This window comes from Phoca vitulina, unplaced genomic scaffold (assembly GCF_004348235.1).
Source record: "Phoca vitulina isolate PV1807 unplaced genomic scaffold, GSC_HSeal_1.0 scaffold9, whole genome shotgun sequence".
Taxonomy (NCBI): Eukaryota; Metazoa; Chordata; class Mammalia; order Carnivora; family Phocidae; genus Phoca; species Phoca vitulina.
The window spans coordinates 58,732,351-58,753,965 of NW_022589712.1; the positions used below are offsets into that span (position 1 = coordinate 58,732,351).

Here is a 21,615-nt window from a genome sequence, read left to right on the forward strand (position 1 = left end):
AGTCCTAGAAACTTGACAGATTTAGCCAATTTTCTTAACTCAATTTGCAATACCAGAATCACTTGGGGAGCGGTTTCCTACTATACATGCTGGTATCTGTTTTGGTAGTAGTCATCCTAACAGGTGTTAGGTGATGGCTCATTGTGGTTTTGACTTGCATTTCCATGATTAGTGATGTTGAGCACATTTGCATGTCACGGGCCCGGGTTCACAGAAGCCTGCTGCCAGCCTGTGCCATAGATGCTTCCTGGGGCTGCGGGAACTGCCTTGCGCTGCTGGAGCCAGTGGGTGCTGGGGTGTGCCAGGGGCCTCGGTTTGCAGGAGCCAGAGGGAGCTCCTAAAGGCCTTGGGAGTTGGCCTGGTGCTGGAGCAGGCCAGCTCTGGGGCCTGCAATGAAAAGGGACATCTATTTACTTTCTTTCTCCAATGGGGAAGGTATCTCTCTGCATTGGGCTGCCTGGGCTTAGAGGAGGGGTGATAGGGGGTGATGTGAATCTATCTTTCCTACCCTCCTTAGTACATTTCTTATTTCTGCACTTCACCCAAGTGCTGTAATCCCTCACCTGGAATCCTTAGGTCTTGTGAAGTTATTTTCACGCACGGATAGTTGTTCAAATTGATGTTCCTGGGGGAGGGGACGAACACTACAAGTTCCTATGCTGCCATTTTGCTGACATCACTCCCAATTTGTCTTTTTCAATTGGGTGTCAAGAAACCTTATAGGGGCACCTGGGTGGCTCAGTCAGTTGGGCGGCTGCCTTCGGCTCACGTCATGATCCCAGGATCCTGGGATCAAGCCCCATGTCGGGCTCCTTGCTCAGCCGGAGCCTGCTTCTCCCCTGCCTGCCACTCCCCCTGCTTGTGCTCTCTCCCTCTCTGTGCAATTAAATAAATAAAATCTTAAAAAAAAAAAAAAGCAAGCAAGCTTACAGTAAGGTTTGTGCTTCATCACAGATACTGTATAGGCTTGGGGCATATTTGTTTTTCTCCTTTATTACTTTTCTAAGCCTCTACTTTAGTGTATGTGAATTTCTGTTTAAGTCACTTCAAAGCCAGTAACAGGTAATTGTTGTTTGGTCTCTTTTTCAGCGCTCTAACTTTGTAAGATTGTAGGAAATGGAGGAAAAAATGCAGAAAAATGTATAATTTCATTTGGATCTGCACCCTGGTCATATTGGCTCCATATATATAGTTTATACCCTGAGTTGTGGGCAGACGCAGCATCAGTTGGTTGAGCAGGGTCAGCTGCCCACTCATTGACCATTTTATTTTGTAACATTGTGCGAGAAAGAGTTTGAACCACATTTCATTTCTTCTTTGCTCTGTTTCTCCTTATCGTATAAGCTTCTAGACTGCTTGCCTTTATCTTTGTATTCCTAACCACAGACACTGTCTGCAGATGTGGAGTTATTTACAGACTTCTACAGAGAAGCTCTCCCTTGGATAACCATAAGTTGTGATTAAACAGAACACATGTCCTTTTGTTCTTTTCCTAAATAAAATAGAAAGGATTTAAATGATGGAAGTAGGTATACAATAGGGACAGTTAATTTTCTTAATTGCAGTAGTTTTCAGCAGCTAAGATTTTGCCATAATTTGTTGATAAGATGTTAGGATCCTTCCTTCATCTGTCTCTCCTGCCCAGTGGTAGGCCCCAAACACACTTTTGATTAATTGTTCTTGAATTGGCAAAATCTCTCAGTAGTGAATGTCTCATATTAGTTTGAGGAGATAAAATTGGTAATTTGAATTACTTCAGAAATACTACAGAATACATTTTTTAGCTCATCACGTTTGAGGTTTTAGTAGTTTGGCATTGCAATATGACATTTTAAAGTGTTTTACTAAGAAATTGATCCTCAAACTGAGCTTTGCACATGTGGCAGGAAAGAGGAAAAAAAAAAACCTATAGTAAACCGAGGAAACCTGTACTCTATGAGTCATACCCCAGTTGTACAGAATAGAACTTACCACAGGACCAGTTTCTACCACAAATTATTCACATGTCAAAAATCTGTCATTATGAGTAGGCAGAAGAGGAATCATTATAAATTGTTTCAGACCCTTGCTCTATGAAACTTTAATGGAATGAAATACTGGGGTATTATGGACAAGCATTTAGAGATTAAAGCAAGGTCTTTATGGCTTGTATGCACAACAATATAAACAATTTCTGTGTTTTTCTCTATTATGTGTAATTAGTTATGTTTTAGGGTAACCAAGCATTGTATCCTTTTAGGCTTATACTGATGAGGCTAGACTTAAGTACGTATGTCCTGAGATATTTGGAAAGTGTTTTAAATAAACAAAAGAACTGCAAAGAGAATTATACTACAGCTGTAAACGTGTAGTCTAGAAAGTATTTCAAATGTTTCTTCCTTACTCCCAGCACTCTGTGCTCTGTTCCTTCAAAAGTTTTCGGATTTCTTATTGAATTACCCTTTGTTTATTTAGTAAATGTTACCTATGAAATATTAACTGAAAATAGTATTAGAGTTTTTTTGCTAACATGAAAATACCAAGATGCATTTTAGGTTACGTTCTTTATGCTTTAGCTTGATCATATCTGTACTTTCCACACAGAATATGAAGTAAGAATATATCTCCACTTGAAGATTTTCCAATTAATTTCTATATTTTTATCTTATAATTGAAAGCTGTGGTCCTTGACATAAATAAATAAAGCACATACTTCAGAAGACTTTGTGTTTTACATGTGTGAGCAGGTACTCATGCATGTGAATTGATGGGAGAGGAAGGAACATAAAAATGTAGAAAAGGAAATAGTTGGAACTAACTGATTTGTTGTAGTGTCCCCAGGGGCAGGTATAATTTACAGGCTGTCAGATTCCATTATGGGGGCTCTTGCCATCAATCAGAGCTGACATTTGTATAGCAGAGGTTAGTATAACTGTAATTATATGTATGTTTATTGAATCTAAACCGTGTGACATTTTAACTTTATTCTTTAAATTAAAACATTTATGTAATTTATAAACTTGTTGGTTGAGTATTTTAAAAAGGAAGGAATATAGAATTCCTAAATCTTGCGAACTGTTGGCTGGTCTACATCTATAACATTAGAATGTGATTTTAACAATTCCAGAATACTATTTTCGCCCGAGAAGATGTATTAAGCAAGCATTCTTGAATATTGCTCTTTAGTTTAATTAATAGATCCCTACCATTTTCAACTAAGTGTACCATATTTCATTAATTGAAAGACATATTTTAAAAATTCACTTGATAGTGGAAATAGCCATAAAACAAGTAATAAAATGACAAATACATATCTATCAATATTACTTTGAATGTAAACAGACTGAATGCTCCAATCAAAAGCCATAGGGTGACAGAGTTGATAAAGAAATAAGACCCATTTATTGCTGCCTACAAGAGACTCATTTCAGACTGTGAAAGACACTTGCAGATTGAAAGTAAGAGGATGGAGAAACATTTATCATGCAAATGGATATCAGAAGAAAGCTGGAATAGCAATACTTATATTGAACAAAAGAGACTTTAAAACAATGACTGTAACAAGAGACAAAGAAGGACACTATAAGAATAAAAGGGAAACCAAACGAGAGGATATAACAATTGTAAATATTTATGCACCCAACATGGGATCACCCAAATACATAAAACAGTTAATAACAAACATGAAGTAATCAATAGTAATACAATAATAGTAGGGGATTTTAACATCCCACTTATATCGATGGACAGATCATCTAAACAGAAAATGAACAAGGAAACAGTGGCTTTGAAAGACACACTGGACCAGATGGACTTAACATACATATTCAGAACATTCCATCCTAAATCAGCAGAATACACACTTTTCAAGTACACATGGAACATTCTCCAGAATAGATCACATATTAAGCCACAAAACAAAACTCAACAAATTCAAAAAAATCAGTCATACCATGCATATTTTCAAACCACAACACTGTGTAAACAGAAATTAACCAGAAGAAAAGATCTGGAAAGAGCACAAATACATGGAAGTTAAATAACTTGCTACTAAATAATGAATGGGTCAACCAAGAAATCAAAGAAGAAATCAAAAATTACATGGAAACAAATGAAAACAATGGTCCAAAATCTGAGATGCAGCAAAAGGGATCTAAGAGGGAAGTCTATAGCAATACAGGCCTACCTCAAGAAGAAAGAAAAATCTCAGATAAACAACCTAATATTACAGTAATGGAGCTAGAAAAAGAAGAATAAACAAACCCAAACCCAGCAAAAGGAAGGAAATAATAAAGATTAGGGCAGAAATAAATGATGTAGAAACTGAAAAAACAACAGAACAAATGGATGAAATCAGGAGCTGGTTCTTTGAAAAGATCAGAAAAACTGATAAATCTCTAGCCAGACTCATTAAAAAAAGAGAGAGAACCCAAATAAACAAAATCACTAATGAAAGAGAAGAAATAACAACCAACACCACAGAAATACAAACAATTGTAACAGAATATTATGAAAACCTATATTCCAATAAATTGGACAACTTAGAGGAAATGAATAAATTCCTAGAAACATATAACCTACCAAAACTAAAGCAGGAAGAAAGAACATTTGAACAGACTAATCACCAGCAATGAAATTGAATCAGTAATCAAAAAACTCCTAACAAACAAAAGTTCAGTAACAGACAGCTTCACAAGCGAACACTATAAAACATTTAAAGAGTTAATACCTGTTCTTCTCAAACTATTCAAAAAAACAGAAGTGGAAAACTTTGGAAAACTTCCAAATTTATTCTCTGAGGCCAGTATCACCCTGATACCAAAACCAGATAAAGACGCCACAAAAAAGAAGAACTATAGGCCAGTATCTCTGATGAACATAGATGCAAAAGTCCTCAACAAAATATTAGCAAACTGAATCTAACAATATATTAAAAAAAATCATACACCATGATCAATTGGGACATATACCTGGCATGAAAGGTGGTTCAGTATTCTCAAAACAATCAACATGTTATGTCCCATCAATAAGAGAAAGGATAAAAACCATATGATCATTTCAATAGATGCAGCAAAAATATTTGATAATGTGCAACATCCAGTCATGATAAAAATCCTCTGCAAAGTAGGTCTAGAGGGAACATACCTCAACATAGTAAAGGCCTTATATGGAAAACCCACAGCCAATATCATACTCAGTGGTGAAAAACTGAGAGTGTTTCCCCTAAGGTCAAGAACAAGAAGACAAGGATATCCAGTCTCAGCACTTCTATTCAAAATAGTACTAGAAGTCTTAGCCACAGCAGTTAGACAACATAAGGAAATAAAGGCATCCAAATTGGTAAGGAAGGAGGAAAACTCTCACTATTTGTAGTTGACATGATGCCATATAGAGAGAAGACCACCAAAAAAACTACTTGAACTGATAAGTGAATTCAATACAAAAGGTATAGAAATCTGTTGCATTGCTACATGCTAAAAATGAAGCAATAGAAAGTAAAATTAAGAAAATAATCCTATTTACAATTGCATCTAAAACAATAACATATTTAGCAATAAACTTAACCAAGGAGGTGAAAGATCTGTACTCTGAAAACTATAAGACACTGATGAAGGACATTCAAGATGATGCAAAGAAATAGAAAAGACATTCCATGGTCATGGGTTAGAACAAATATTGTTAAAATGTCTCTACTACCCAAAGCAATCTACACATTCAATGCAATCCCTATCAAAATTTCAACAGTATTTTTTACAGAATTAGAATAAGCAATTCTAAAATTGTATGGAACCACAAAAGACCCTGAATAGCCAAAGCAATCTTGAAAAAGAAAAACAAAACTAGAGGCATCCCAATTCCACATTTCAAGTTATATTACAAAGCAGTAGTAATTAAAATAGTAGGGTACTGGAATAAAAAGACAAATAGATCAATGGAACAAAATAGAAAACCCAGAAGTAAACCCACAATTATATGGTCAATTAATGTTCAACAAAGGAGGCAAGAATATACAGTGGGAAAAAAGAGTCTTTTCAAGAAATGGTTTTGGGAAAACTGGACCACTCTCTTTCACCATACACAAAAATAAATTCAAAATGGATTAAAGACCTAAATATCAGACCTGAAACCGTGAAAATGCTTGAAGAGAGCACAGGCAGTAATTTCTGACATTGGCCATCACAACATTTTTCTAGATATGTCTCCTAAGGAAGGGAAATAAAAATAAAAATAAACTACTGGGATTACATCAAAATAAACAGTTCTGCACAGCAAAGGAAATAATCAACAAAACTAAAAGGTAACCCACCTAATGGGAGAAGATATTTGTAAATGACATAACCGATAAAGGGTTAGTATCCAAAATATATAAAAAATATATATACATCTCAACACCCCAAAAACAAATAATCCAATTTAAAAATGGGCAGAAGACATGAACAGACATTCCTCCAAAGAAGATATACAGATGGCCAAGAGACACATGAAAAGATGCTCAACATCACTCATCATCAGGGAATGCAAATCAATACCACAATGAGATACCACCTCACACCTGTCAGAATGGCTAAAGTCAACAAAAGAAGAAGCAAATGTTGGACAGGATGTGGACAAAAAGTAACACTTGTGCACTGTTGGTGGAATTGAAAATTGGTGCAGCCACTGTGGGAAACAGTATGGAGTTTCCTCAAAAAATTAAAAATAAAACTTACCTATTATCCAGTAATCAGACTATTGGGTATTTATCCCCAAAATACAAAAACACTACTTCAAAGCAATACATGCACCGCTATGTTTATTGTGGCATCACTTACAAAGCCAAACTATGGAAGCAGCCCAAGTGTCCATCAATAGATTAATGGATAAAGAGGAAGTGGTATACATAATGGAATATATTCAATCTTAAAAAGGAATGAAATCTTGCCGTTTGCAACAACATGGATAGAGCTAGAGAGTATAATGTTAAGTAAGTCAGAGAAAGACAAATACCATATGATCCTATTCATCTGTGGAATTTAAGAAACAAATGAGCAAGGAAAAAAAAAAGAAACAAACCAAGAAACAGACTGTTAACTATGTTAACTATGGATGAAATAGGTGATGGGCATTAGAGAGTACACATGGATGAAAAGAAAAATTTTCTTGATAGTGTTTTTTTTTTTTAACTTCTTAATGACATTTACAATGATGGTACAGCTTATAATCAATGGCTCCTGAGATTTGATGAAATAATAGTGATACTATTATTAATACCATTATTATTAGTAATACTATTATTAATCTATGGGATTTTAATGACTATATTTTGGTATTTTACCATTCTGTTTTTTTTAAAAAGTCATATAATTAGTTTAAACATTTTTCCCATTTTTTTATAGTCTAAGTACAAATTTCAAAATCAGTTTTAAATATTATAAAGGAAAGAAAGTATACTTTTATTTTTTTAATTTCTTGTATTTCTTTAATATTTTATTTTTATTGCTGTAAAATTGGTTTATAACATTATATTACTTTCAGGTGTACAACATAATAATTTATTCTTTGTATACACTACAAAGTGATCACCACAGTGAGTCTGTTTATCATTCATCACCATACACTTCACCACCTTTACCCATTTTACCCACCCCCAACCTCTTTCCTTCTGATAACCACTGATCTGTTTTCTGTATCGGTAAGTTGTGTTTGGTATTATTCATTTGTTTTGTTTTTTAGATTCCACATATAAGTGAAATCATATTGTACTTGCCGTTCTCTAATTTATTTCACTTCGCAATATCCTCAAGGTCTATCCATGTTGTTGCAAATAGTTAGTTTCCTTCTTATATTTTATGACTGAGTATTATTCCATTGTGTGTATATATCTTCTTTATCCATTCATTTATTGATGAACACTTAGGTTGTTTCCATATCTTGGCTATTGTAAATAAAGCTGTAGTGAACATAGAGGTACACATATCTTTTGAAATTAGTGCTATTATTTTCTGATAAATAAGCAGAATATCTGGAATATCTGGATCATATGGTAGTTGTATTTTTAATTTTTGAGGAACCTCCATACTGTTTTCCATAGTAGGGCACCAGTTTACATGCCCGCCAACAATGTATGGTGTTTTCTTTTCTCCACATCCTCTCCAACACTTATTATTTCATATCTTTTTTATAATAGCCTTTTGATAATAGCCTCAGATTACTTTGTTTGTTTTCCTATTGAGTTGTTTGAGTATTTATTTTGGATATTAACCCCTTATCAGATGTATGATTTGCAAATATTTTCTCCCAGTTGGTAGGCTGCCCTTTCATTTTACTGATGGTTTCCGTTGCTGTGAAGAAGCTTTTTTAGTTTGATGTAGTCCGCTTTATTTTTGCTTTTGTTGCCTTTGCTTTTGGAGTCAGATCCTAAAATCCAATGTCAATGAGCCTACTGCCCTTGTTTTCTTCTAGGAGTTTTATGTTATCAGGTCTTAAATTCATGTCTTTTATCTATTTTCAGTCAATTTTTGTTCATGGTGTAAGATAATGGTCTGATTTTATTTTTCTGCATGTGGCTATCCAGTTTTTCCAACACCATTTATTGAAGACTATCTTTTCCCCACTGTATAATCTTGGCTCCTTTGTTGTAAATTAATTAACCATACATGTGTTGTTTATTTCTGGGCTCTCTATTCTGTTCCATTTATATATGTGAGTCTTTTTTGGCCCATACCGTACTCTTTTGATTATTATAGCTTTGTGATATAATTTGAAATCAGGGACTGTGATGCCTCCAATTTTGTTCTTCTTTCTCAAGATTCGTTTGTCTACTTTGGGTCTTCTATAGTTTCATACATATTTTAGAATTTTTTGTTCTAGTTCTGTGAAAAATGCCATTAGGATTTTGATAGGGATTACATTGAATCTGTAGATTGTTTTGGGTAGTATGGACATTTTTAACAATATTAATTCTTCCAATCCATGAACACAGAATATCTTGCTAATTATTAGTGTCTTCATCAATTTCTTTCATTAACGTCTTATAGTTTTCAGTGTATAGATCTTTCACCTCCTTGGTTAAATTTATTCCCAGATATTTTATTCATTTTGATGCAATTGTAAATAGGATTATTTTCTTCATTTCTATTATAGTTTATTAATTTATAGAAATGCAATAGATTTCTATCTATTCATTTTGTATCCTCCAACTTTACTGAATTAATTTATTAGTTTTATCAGGGTATTTTTTGGTGGAGTCTTTAGGGTTTTTCTATATATAGTATCATGTCTTCTGCAAATAGTGACAGTTTCACTACTTCCTTTCCAATTTGGATACCATAGAAACAGAGGATCATAAGAGACTACTATGAGCAATTATACATCAGCAAGTTGAACAACCTAGAAAAAATGGATAAATTCCTAGAAACATACAACCTACTGAGTCATGAAGAAAGAGAAAATCTAACCAGACCAATACATCATATTAATAGAATGAAAGAGAAAAATAATACCATCATCTTACTAGATGCAGAAAAAAAATCACTTGACAAAATTGAACATCCCCACATTCCCCCATGTTCTTTGAAGCATTATCAACAGTAGCCAAGACATGGGAACAACCCAAGTGTCCTCCAGTGGATGAATAGATAAAGAAAATGTGATATATATGTACAATGGAATATTGCTCAGCCATAAAAAGGAAGGAAACACAAACTTTTTGACAACATGGATGGACCTTGAGGACATTATGCTAAGTGAAATAAGACAGAGAATGACCAATACTGCATGTTCTTACTTAAATGTGGAATATAAAAAGTTGAACTTAAATAGTGGAGTGGTGGTTGCCAAGGGCTGGAGGTAGGGGAAATGGGGAGATACTGGTCAAGGGATATAAACTTACAGCTATAAGATGAATATGTTCTCAGGATCTGATGTACAGCATGCTAATTGTAATTTACAGTGCTCTATTATATACTTGAAAGTTATTAATAGAGTGGACCTTAAATGTTACCACCACACACGCATATACACATGCACATAATTGTATGGGGGGATGGAAGGGTTAATTAAACTTTTTATGGTAATCATTTAGCATTATATGCCTGTATCCAATCATCACATGTGCACCTTAAATTTACATATGTTGCATCTCAATATCTCAAAGCTGGAAAATAAAAGGAAGAAGAGATGAAGTGACTTCCCTTAGGTCATAGTGTTTTAAAAGGTGAAATAATAATATTACTATTATTATTTATTATTACTATATAATGTTACTATTACTATTATTATTATTATTAATGTTTTTTAAGTGAATTTACCAGATGAATTGGTTCTGGCAGGTCTTAGGTCATTTGGTATTTCTGTCAAATGGATGAGCATTTTAAAACTAAATACACCAAATTTTTGATCCAGTGGTAGTATATAGCATCACAACTATGCCATTTTCCCAGTGGACAGGATAAAATTAGAACAGTTTCAAGTAATGATTTTTGTATTTCTGAGGAAATAAGTACATATATTGAGAGAAATTTAAGCTGACAGTAAAAATGTTGACAGTTAACCCATGCCCCAATATAAGAGCAGATGGAAATGTCTTGCATGAGTTCCAATTCATTAAGCAAATGTGACACTTTATGTTCTAGCCATTTTAAGTTCAGGGAACTGAAGTGATGAAATAGTAATATAAATGAAGCCTTTTCTCATTATGCTGAAAGTAAAGTATAATAAAATGCTAAAATGGATTTTTAAGGTTTCCTTGGTATAGCTTTCTGATATCTGAAAAATTTGATTTTACAATTTGTTGCCACATTGTCATCTCTGAAAGTTAATTATAAGACAGTATTAGCCTAATAGTCTAAATTCATGGTGAGGTAGGTAACCAAGCTTTGTATTTATTATTTAAAAGTGTGCCCTGTGTCATTCCTAACATTTGTGACTTAATAAGCTTACTTATTTAAATTTTGATATTAAATGTACAGTGTAGGAGAATTGTTTTGAAAACAGATCGGCATCCTTCCAGGATTTTTAATGAAAAGGGTTGTTAGTAAGTAATTGCTGGGTGTATTTATATTAATACATCTTGGATTATTTTAAATTTGTCATTATTCAAAGTAGAAATTCAATTTCGGGGCACCTAGGTGGCTCAGTCGTTAAGCGTCTGCCTTCGGCTCAGGTCATGATCCCAGGGTCCTGGGATCGAGCCCCGCATCAGGCTCCCTGCTCAGCGGGAAGCCTGCTTCTCCCTCTCCCACTCCCCCTGCTTGTGTTCCCTCTCTCGCTGTGTCTCTCTCTGTCAAATAAATAAATAAAATCTTTAAAAAAAAAAAAAAAAAAAAAAAAGTAGAAATTCAATTTAAATTTGTTCCAAGAGATTTTAATTCACAGTGAATATTTTTACCCATTTTAGATCTCAATTTATTATACATCTGTTTATACTTAATTCCAGCAGCATATCTTTTCTATAAAATTTGATGTGATCTCAACATTGCCGTTTAGCTTTAGCAACGTTCAACTAAGTAGCTTTGGATTTATAGTATTTCATATTTTAGATATGAATTCCTTAATCTGATTCATTATAGTTTGTCAATTAATTTCTGTTCAAGTACAGCTTCTAAATGTTGTCGTTGGCACAGTCCATTTCATAATGACAGCAGGGGTAGCTCTAATAATGCAACAGGTCATATTGACAAATTTAGACTCTGGATTTTTAAGAATTTATATATAACTTGTACCAATCTAAAAAAAAATAAGATTATTATTGTCCCCATAGGTGACTTAATCAGACGTGAAATAACAAAAATGTTGAGAGAGCAATCTGACTCTCATCTCAGTTAACCCCTTCAAAGCACAGTTCCGTTGTGACTATGATCAGTCTCTAATCCTGATATACTGGCCATGAGAGGCCTTGGTCTTGATTTGTTATCTAGTATTCTTTGAATTATCCACATACTGGTTTATTTCCTAATGTAGTGTTACTATAGTAGAAGGTATATTAAACTTGTCATCTTTTTCTCTGCAACAGGATGATTTTAGAGGACACAAACAATATGTGAAAAGCAAAGAGAATTATCATTACAGTTTCACGTTAAATGGTCTGCTACTGTGAAGTTCACATAAATGCCTCAGGCTTACCTTCTGCTCTGCACACCCTAGAATCTCCAGTGACTCAGTCCTTGGGTTGCCATTATGTGCCAGTTAGGCTGTATTATATGTATTAGTTTTGGGTATTAAAGAGTGCATATACTAGTTGATATTAAAGGGCAATTTTTTGAAAACTGTGTCATTAGTAAAGTTTCCTTCACATTTGGATAGGTATAAACAGGTGATCATTCCTAGAGTGGATTCTTGATTTCCTTTTTATTGCCTTTTAACACTTGGTTCACTTTGTTGTCCCTTTTCAAATAAAGACCATTATCAATGTATGCAGTTTAAAAGATAGAATCATTTGTTTTTATTTTGTTTTTTTTTTTTAAAGATTTTATTTATTTATTTGATAGAGAGCACATGAGCAGGGGCGGGGGAGGGGCAGAGGGAGAGGGACAAGCAGACTCCCCACTAAGCAGGGAGCCCAAAGCAGGGTTCAATCCCAGGACTCTGGGATCATGACCTGATCCAAAGGCAGATATTTAACCAACTGAGCCACCCAGGCGCCCCAGAATCATTTGTTTTTTTACATCATAAGACACTTTTCAAAAAAGATATGTATTTTGTACACTTCACTACAATTTTTTGACAGACTATCATCATTGAGTTTTAAATAATGACTTAACATCACAACTTAAGTGAAGCTAAACGAAATGAAATATTACTCTTGAAGTGACAGTGTCTACAGTGAATTATATATCATTCCAGGATATTTTAAACACTTTTTATTTGATCTGTATAATCGTTGCCAATCATATTTCTTTTTGAATGACACATTTGAAATTTATATTATCTATGTGACTTTTTCTTTTTTTTTTAATTTATCTTATCTTATAGATGCTTGTGACCACCCCAGAAAAATGGGATGTAGTGACAAGAAAGAGTGTCGGAGATGTAGCTCTTTCCCAAATTGTGAAGCTCCTTATTCTTGATGAAGTTCATTTGCTGCATGAAGATAGAGGACCAGTATTAGAAAGCATAGTGGCACGTACTTTACGGCAGGTAAGAGGAAGTTATTTTTAAGCTTATTTTGGAGGGACGATTAAGTTTTTAAGCTTAAATATAGCATTCAAAAATATTAATATGTATTATTCATGGGAATAAAGTTAATTTTAGTGTGGAGAAAGTTTTAGGTATTTTGTTTTCATATTGAAAGTTCTCTTTCTTCCTTCCTTCCAAATCTTATTTTATTGAAGTCTCTATAAATTAACGAAAGTAAATACAGGAAAACTTTTAAGCCATTGTTGCAAAGCCAAGTCTAATAATTGACTAAGCAGTATTAAGATATAATAGAACATAGGCAAATATTAGTGATTTCCTCCACTTCTCTCCTGTCTGCACTTAACTTCTACCCCCTGAAAAAATCTGAACATGATTTATAATTTTTCTGATATACCAGATAAAATAAAATATAATCACCTCGTGTGCATAGTCTTAATCATTTTTTTTTAAAAAAAAGACATGTATATGCTGTCTCTAGTTTCAGAGCTTTGTGGCTATTCGTAAATAGTCCAAACAAAAACTGGTGAATTTACCAACGTATCGTGATTATTTTCTGCCAGCCCTTCTTTTCATTAAGTAAAAAGATAAAGTGTCTTAGAATACCCATGAGTATTAAAATGACATTTGTTGGTAGATTGTCCATGTGTAGAAAATAGATGAAAACTAGTTTTTCAACCTAGTCAAGAACTCTAATTCCTTCACTTTCCATCTCTTACTGTCTTTGATCCATATTCTCCTGGTTTTGTTTTCTTTCTGAAATAGCCAAGACTCTATGACCGATTTTTCTTTTGTCAGTGACCTTAATTTACTTACCCCTGACTACCTGGCAAAATTCCAACCATCAATCAACTGAACCATGTATATGCCTCTGCCAGGTGCTAAGCACTAGCAGAAAAGATCACACAGTGATAAGCAGAGTCACTTTACATTCATAGATTCCAAACTTACCTACCTACCTTACCTACCTGAACTTCTAAGCTGCTTTTCTTCTGTTTCCCTAAAGTGAGTCATTTCCAAGCTCACCAGACTCCTCCCACATTCTTCCCTACCCTTCATGCCTCATTCTTACAGGACAGTATTTTTACTGAATGGAAATAAGAGTCCTTCATTCTTGAATTCCCTCAGTTCCCATCCGTTGCCCTTCTCCCCACCCAGAAAGAAACCTCAAACCCCTCCCCATATCTGTATTCATCATTCCATCCCTTGTTCTTCGGTTAGAGGCCCAGTCTCCACTTGCCTTGGACCCCATTCCTTTCATTCCCTCCGTTATCCCTTTTCTTTCCTGTGTGTCTTTAACTTCTCCCTCTCAGTGGGTATTGTCTCTTCAGCTTGAAAGAACTGCGAAGTCCTCCTTTTTACCAAAAAACCTCCCTTAAACCTGTCCCTCTCCAACAACTTCTGACTAATAAAGCTCTTTTTACCACCTGTCTTCTGGAAATACTAATCTGTATTCACTATTTCTCTTTTGACTTCCAACCATTGCAGACTGGTTATTGTTCCAACATAGGTAATAAAATGTTTTTACCAGGATTGCCATTTATCAAATCAAAAAGACAGTCCTCAAACCAAATCTTTTTTTTTTTTTTTACTTTTTAATACTATTCATTTGTGATATTTGATATAATTTATCATTTTCTCAGTCTTGAAACTTTTATTCCCTTTTGTTCCATGATGTCATCTTGCTCTGGTTTTCTTCACATGATTTTTTTTCCCATCTACTTAGCTGCTCTTACAGGCTCCCTTGCTATCTCCTTTTCTCATCCTTGAAATGTTTACATTCTCCAAGTCTCTGTCACTTGCCATCCTTTTTCATTCTGAATATATACCTCTGGGAAATAAACACTTATTTGCCTGTGTTACCTAAATCTGTATAGTCCAAATCTTACCCCCTGACTTCTAGCCATATCCAAATGCAGTTGTACGTTTCTATGTTGATATCCCATAGACATCTCTTGTTAAACATGTCAGAAACTCTGCCGTCTTCGCTGTATACTTATATATGGCATAATAGTCCATTTGGTTCTCAAGCCCAAATCCTGGGAGTCATACTCAAGTTTTTCTTCTTCCTTAACACTCTCCCTTACCCCAATCATTAGTTAGATATCATTTCTTTTATATTTCATATGCTAAACAGCTCTGATCCAGGTCTAGGTATGGGAATTTAATATAAAAGATGGAGTGCAAAATTTTAGGAAGTTAATATTGCATTTTAAAATGCTTTAAAATAGTGTGTTTTCATCTGGTAAATCCACCATAAAATTCTACATGGTTAATAATTTGGCTATATCAAACAAAACTCTCAGTACATTAAAGAAGATGTAAGAGAGCATTTTTTAGAGCTTCTCTAAGCAAAATGCAAAACTCCAAAGGTTATAAAGGGAACATGTGGTACATTTGGATATCTAAATATTAAAAACTTCTAACCAGTAAAGATGGCTCCAAAAAGTTAAAATATAAGACAGAATAACAGGTTATTTGTAGCACATAAAATAGATGTCTTTTATATTTAATAGTTATTATAATTAATAAGAAATAAAACTTCTTTAAAAATTTAGAAAAGCATTTCACGGTAGAAATAAACATACTGAGCATTATAGAAAAGATGCTTAAGAGGACGTGAGCGTTTTATCAGATTGGCAAAAGTGAAAAAAGAATGTAATTTGAAAGCACTCACTAAAATCAACCCTGTGTTTTTATTTCTAGGGATCTAATGTATGGAAATAATAGCACAAACACATAGATATAATAATAACAGTGTTCACTGTAGTTTTCTTGTTAATGCAAAATATGTTAGAAGCAAGCCAGATGTCCAGCAAAAGATGAAATGGTTTAACAAATTATATTCATACCATAAAATGCTACATTGCAGCCTTTAAAAAGAAGGAGGTAGAGCTGTATGAACTGGACTTAAAAGATATGTTATATTCTCATTAAAAAAGGAAGTTGTCCTCTATATATAGCACAATCCCGTTTATGTAAAGAAAAAATGTGCAGTATATTTATATTTTCATTCATTCATTTAGTGAACATATGCCAACCACATAGTTCTAGGTGCTATCGATATAGTTAACAGAGTTCTTGCTTACATTTAGATTTTAGGTTTGGGTAGAGTGGGATGCATATTCACGGAAGGATATTCTACAAACTATAAAGGTGTTTTGATAATAGAGATGGAATTCGATGGTTGTTTGGGACATGTTCATATTTTACCATATAACTTAAAAATACATGTACACATAGGAACGTAAACACATATACATAAAACACAAAGGGTTGAAATATTCAAAATGACAAAAATCAGAGATTTTAGCTAATATCCAACTTAAGAATTTCAAGGATACAGGTAGTTGTGAGACACAGGTGAAGCACGGAGAAGCCTGGAACTGCCATCACTGCTTTCCGGGTCCTTTCTTGCCATTTTGGGTTGGCTCTGGCCCAGATTTTACATAGGAATTCTCAAAAAGAAACATGCAGGGCATCACTTACAAAAAAGAGCTATTTTAATCATATAATATTTTTATTTTATAGCGTGATACCTATATAACTTAGTGATGTTTTTCAGGGAGCCATTCCATAGGAATCCATACATTCTAGGATTATTTACATTGAGCTACCTAAAGAGACCACATCCATCAGCTAAAAGCATTATGAAGATAAGGTCAAGTGAATATCATTAGTACATTTACCAGGAGGTCTGTCATTAGCAAGTTTACAAGGGGATTTGACTAGGGCATCTTTCTTTCCTGAGTACCACCAGTTAAAGGAGCAAATAGATCGCAGGCCTGCTGCTAATACTTTCTGTATATATGCACACAGACACATGATACTATGTATTTTATATATACATAAGCAATATAAATTTATAAATATTTTGTTATTTAAAAAGCTATAATTTTCCATATAATATAAATATTATAAACATATAAGTTAAATGTATATAAACTAAATATATAAAATATATTATACATTTGTTTATTGCATATGTAATACAATTATAGAAATGTATATCTTGATATATGATACAGGAATATATATTATATATAATATAGATTATATAACATCTAAATATATAATATATCCATCATATAATGAAACTCCAACTATATGGTTCATCACTACTATGCTCATAAACTATTGATGGCTTGCTGTTTGTTATCTGAAGAAAAATGTTTAAATTCCTTATCTGGACATTAGAGACTATTGGAGCTGTGATCTATTTGTCTAATTTTAACTTCTACATGTTTCTTAGCTATAATAGGTTCCAGCCACACAAAACTATTCATTCCTTCCCCTTTTTCTTTCCAGTACCATTGACTCTTTTCTGGAGATGAAATTCATCTCACTGGAGGCAGAATATATTATTGGTTATGAGATTAAGGGTTATAAATGCAAAATTACATCTTTATCACTCCACACATTCATCTGTTGAAAACCTGCTATTCTGATGAATCTGCCAAATATCACTTCTATTAAGTTTCCTAGGATGTCTGGGTGGCTCAGTCGTTAAGCGTCTGCCTTCAGCTCAGGTCATGATCCCAGGGTCCTTGGATGGAGCCCCTCATCGGGTTCCCTGCTCAGCAGGAAGCCTGCTACTCCCTCTCCCACTCCCGCTGCTTGTGTTCCCTCTTTTGCTGTGTCTTTCTCTGTCAAATAAATAAGGAAAGTCTTAAAAAAAATTAAGTGTTTCCTAGTTCGCTATTCAAAATGAATTACACCTTTTCTGTATTCCCTCTCTGCTCCTTTACTTTGCACATTTTTAGCACTTATCACCGTCGTCCTTATAATTTCACAACTTGCTGTAATTAATTCTGTCTTCATTTGTATCCTTTACTAGATTTTAATATCCTTGATATAAGGGTCTATGTGATTCTTCTTATATTCTTAATATGCTATGACAAAGAGCATAACTATGTTTATTAAAAAGCAAACTTCCTGTTTTTATTTGTTGCTTTTGATTACCAGATGTTCCCAGTAGATGGCAGTGTTCTATATAGCACATCAACATTTGTAACTAACGGAAGCACCATTAGAATCTATTCTAATACAATGTGGATTGTGTTCAGGTTCTGAAATTGTGTGGTTGTATTAGAGACCAAATTCAGAACACACTTGGCATGACTGAGAGGAATTTGGAAGAGAAAAAGTGTAAGAAAAGCCAAATCTGTTGTATTGAACAACATTGAACTAGTATTAGTTGTCTTCTTAACTGTCCGAACTTAGATTTTATCTAAGGGCAAATGTCATAAAAACTTACTGCATAGTTTTGGGCTAATGATACAGAAGAAGCTGTAAAATATTAAAATTTTTATAGTTTTCAACAATTAATACTTTTTAGGTGGATATGTGTAGTTTATAGAGCTTCAAGATTTGGTTTAGGACATAAAGTTCCAAGTTATTCTCATTTAAAAGAAAGTCATTCACATACAGGCTTATTATATATATTGAGAATAATAGGATTATACATTTAGATAAAAAATAGAGTAGTTTTAAAATGGATTTTTAGCAGAAAAATGTCCATGGTGTTTGCAGAGCATCATGTATTTAACATGGAAATACCCTAAAAATATGTTCAGTAACTTCTATGTTGTAAATAATGATTTTAAAACCAAAAATCACTTTCATTTCCTTTCACATCACCACCAGTACTACATAGAACTATTGTGTAATTAAAATCATCATTCTAATCACTGTAAAGAATTCTCATCACAACATGTAAAGGAGGTTTCTTAAGTAATAGGTATGTTCATTGTTTCCCCTATAGAGGGTTCCTTTGTTTTTAGTTGGGTTTGGTTTGGGATTTTGCTCATATTCATAAGATGTTTTTAGTGAAAGAAAATTTGTGATCAGATGTTGTGTATGTATTTATACTTTCATTTTCATCCATCTCTATCATGTTTTAATCCTCTCTCCTTATGCTTCTGCAAACAGTCTCAGTATGTGTGGATCTCCGTCTTACTCATTCTATCCCCATTGCCTAAAGTTTGGGTCCTAAGCCAGTGTTGATGGATGGCTAATTCTGAAAGTATTCATATTACTCACATTGGACTACTTTGCTTATACCGACTGAGTCTTTTAGACGAGCAAACTTATCAACAGCCTCCCCAGAAACCTGCTATGAAGTTGTTGATAGTGGCCTCATAAGATCATAATGATATATTTTAATCACCAAATGAATAGAAATTTTTGGCCATTCCTTGGTTTTATCTTTCTAGGTATGTTACACTGTAATCAGAGAAAGTGGCCTATATTCTTTTTTTGTTTGGGAACTTACTGAGTTTTTTGTGACCTAATAATATATTTAATTGTTACAAAGTTTCTATAGTTATTTAATGTAAATTCCCATGTGTTTTTCCAGTATTGTGTGTAGAAAGTGCTACTATGTGTCTATTGAATCTAGCTTGTGAATTATGGCCTACAGAGTCATACACGAGAGGATTTTCAGGTCACCTCTAAACTCAGCTCTGGCCACTCACTCCTCTCGTTCATCTACTTTCTGTTCAGCTTGTTCCAATCTGCCTTTGCACTTACTTTTTCTTCTGTTTGAAGGTTTTTATCCCCTGATCGTCTCTCAAATATTTCTTTAGCGAGGCTTTTCCTCATTATCTCAACTAACGTAGGACCCCTCCCATGCTACCTTTTATGCCATTACCCTGTTTTGTTTGACTCATGGCACCTGAAATTGCCTGATTTGTTTATGAGTTTATGGTTGTCTTTCTCTCTCACAAAAATGTCAGCTCCTTGATTGTAAAGACCCTGTTATGTTTATTGCACACTGTTATGTTTATTGCTATTTCCTGGTGCCCCCCTGCCCCCACTCCAAAATGCATTTAGGTACACAATTGAAATCTGTTGACTGACTAATGAAATGGCAAAATCCTCTCTGACCTTACTTAAAATACTATCCTTGCTCCTCTGTAAGGAGTATTTTGTTTGTTTGTTTGTTTACTCCCTTTTCTGACTGTTGTTATTTATTTTATTCTTGAATCCTTTCTAGTAATGAATATCAAATTGGAACATACTTTGTCCCCTTTTTCTTTGTGAAAGCAGATTTATAAAATACTCGCTAAAAATAAGTGAATGAACAATAATTTAACAAAATATGATTTCCAAGGCTTATTGAGTTGTTTTCTGGATAATATCACCTAAAGGTAAAATTTTTTGAATTAAATTCAAAACCATATTTTGAAAATTCACTTATTTATCTTCTTTATTTTCTTATTCTTTATTTTCTTATTTTTTTCTTTTTCTTCTATAAATTTAGCTAATTTGTACATTTTTTATAATGTTTGCAAATCCACTGATTTGTAAGTTTAATGGAGCAAATGGATCTGTTTCTTTAACCATTCTGTAACTCTGCCAGACAAATGTTTATGTTGATTCAGTACACGATAAACTCAGTTTAGGGCTTTTTGCCAGGGAGGTTGTTTTTATATCCAGATAAATACCTTTAATTTGAAAGGAAGGTTGATTTACAAGTTGTAGTTCTTATTCTTTTACAAAAGTGGTAAGAATCCTCTAAGGAGCTATATATATCTCATAGGTAGTATTTTATTCAGTCCTCAGATAGGCCCAGATATAACCTCTAAACTCATCTCTAAACTTACAGAAAGAGTTTGGAAGTTACAGGGCCACAATTTCTCTTATGCTTATAAGAAACATTTGTGTCAGGGAGTATACCCAGGCATTTGGATTTTCCCAACCTGTATGTGCGTTGTATTACAGTATGCAAGGAGAAATCTGTCATTGGGAATTGCTCGCTTAGGTGCAGTAAACTTGAGGATACCAGCATAATGCAAGCAGGTTTTGACCAAAGAAAGAAACATAGGAAACTGAAGAAATAATTAAAATATTTACCCAAATGTCTTTCCGTGAACCCCTTTATTTTACTTATGATAACAAGAAAGTGAGAATGACATATATTCCTAGATTTAAAAAAATAATAATATTGTGTAACCTTTTGTTAAGGTTAGAAATCTTTTTATATGCATCCTCTCATGGGTTGATTAACTTGCCAAATTCATTCTAAGTCATGTGCACTTTTTAAAATCATCAGAGGTTTTCAAACTGTTTTTCAGGTAAGAAACCATTTTCTAAATCAGACTTTTATTTAGAAGTGAAGTATACAAAATATGAAAGCAGAAGAGATATGAGAAGACAGACAGAAGGACTGTTGTAGGGACATGGGGCTGCAGAATGCCACCCAGTATTTCTGCAGAACCCCTAGGGCTTAGGTGTGAATGGTCCTTTACAGTATCATGCTAATGATATAAGTTATTCCCCTTAGGAACATTTTGCATCCTAATTCAAAATGGGAAGTTTGCATGTGATTAAAATGATTTTCTTTTGGCAAATACTAACATCCTGTATTGCTAATGTAGAGAATTTGAATAATGAAATTAATATGGTAAAGTGATCAAACATGTAGAACTGTATATATTATGAATAGATAAATCTCACATCTCCATGGGACATTTTCTCAAAGCAGAAATTGAACAGATTATAGTCTTTATAGAATACAAT

General features: G+C 33.8%; 1 protein-coding gene across 1 annotated transcript in view; it reads left to right on the top strand.

The window, feature by feature from the left end:
- ASCC3 (activating signal cointegrator 1 complex subunit 3) overlaps window positions 1-21,615 on the top strand; it is a 366,263-nt gene that overhangs the window by 123,166 nt on the left and 221,482 nt on the right. The window contains exon 11 of the mRNA XM_032408161.1: window positions 12,931-13,095. Within this exon, the coding sequence (XP_032264052.1) occupies window positions 12,931-13,095 (165 nt within the window). The remainder of the gene's footprint in view (window positions 1-12,930; window positions 13,096-21,615) is intronic.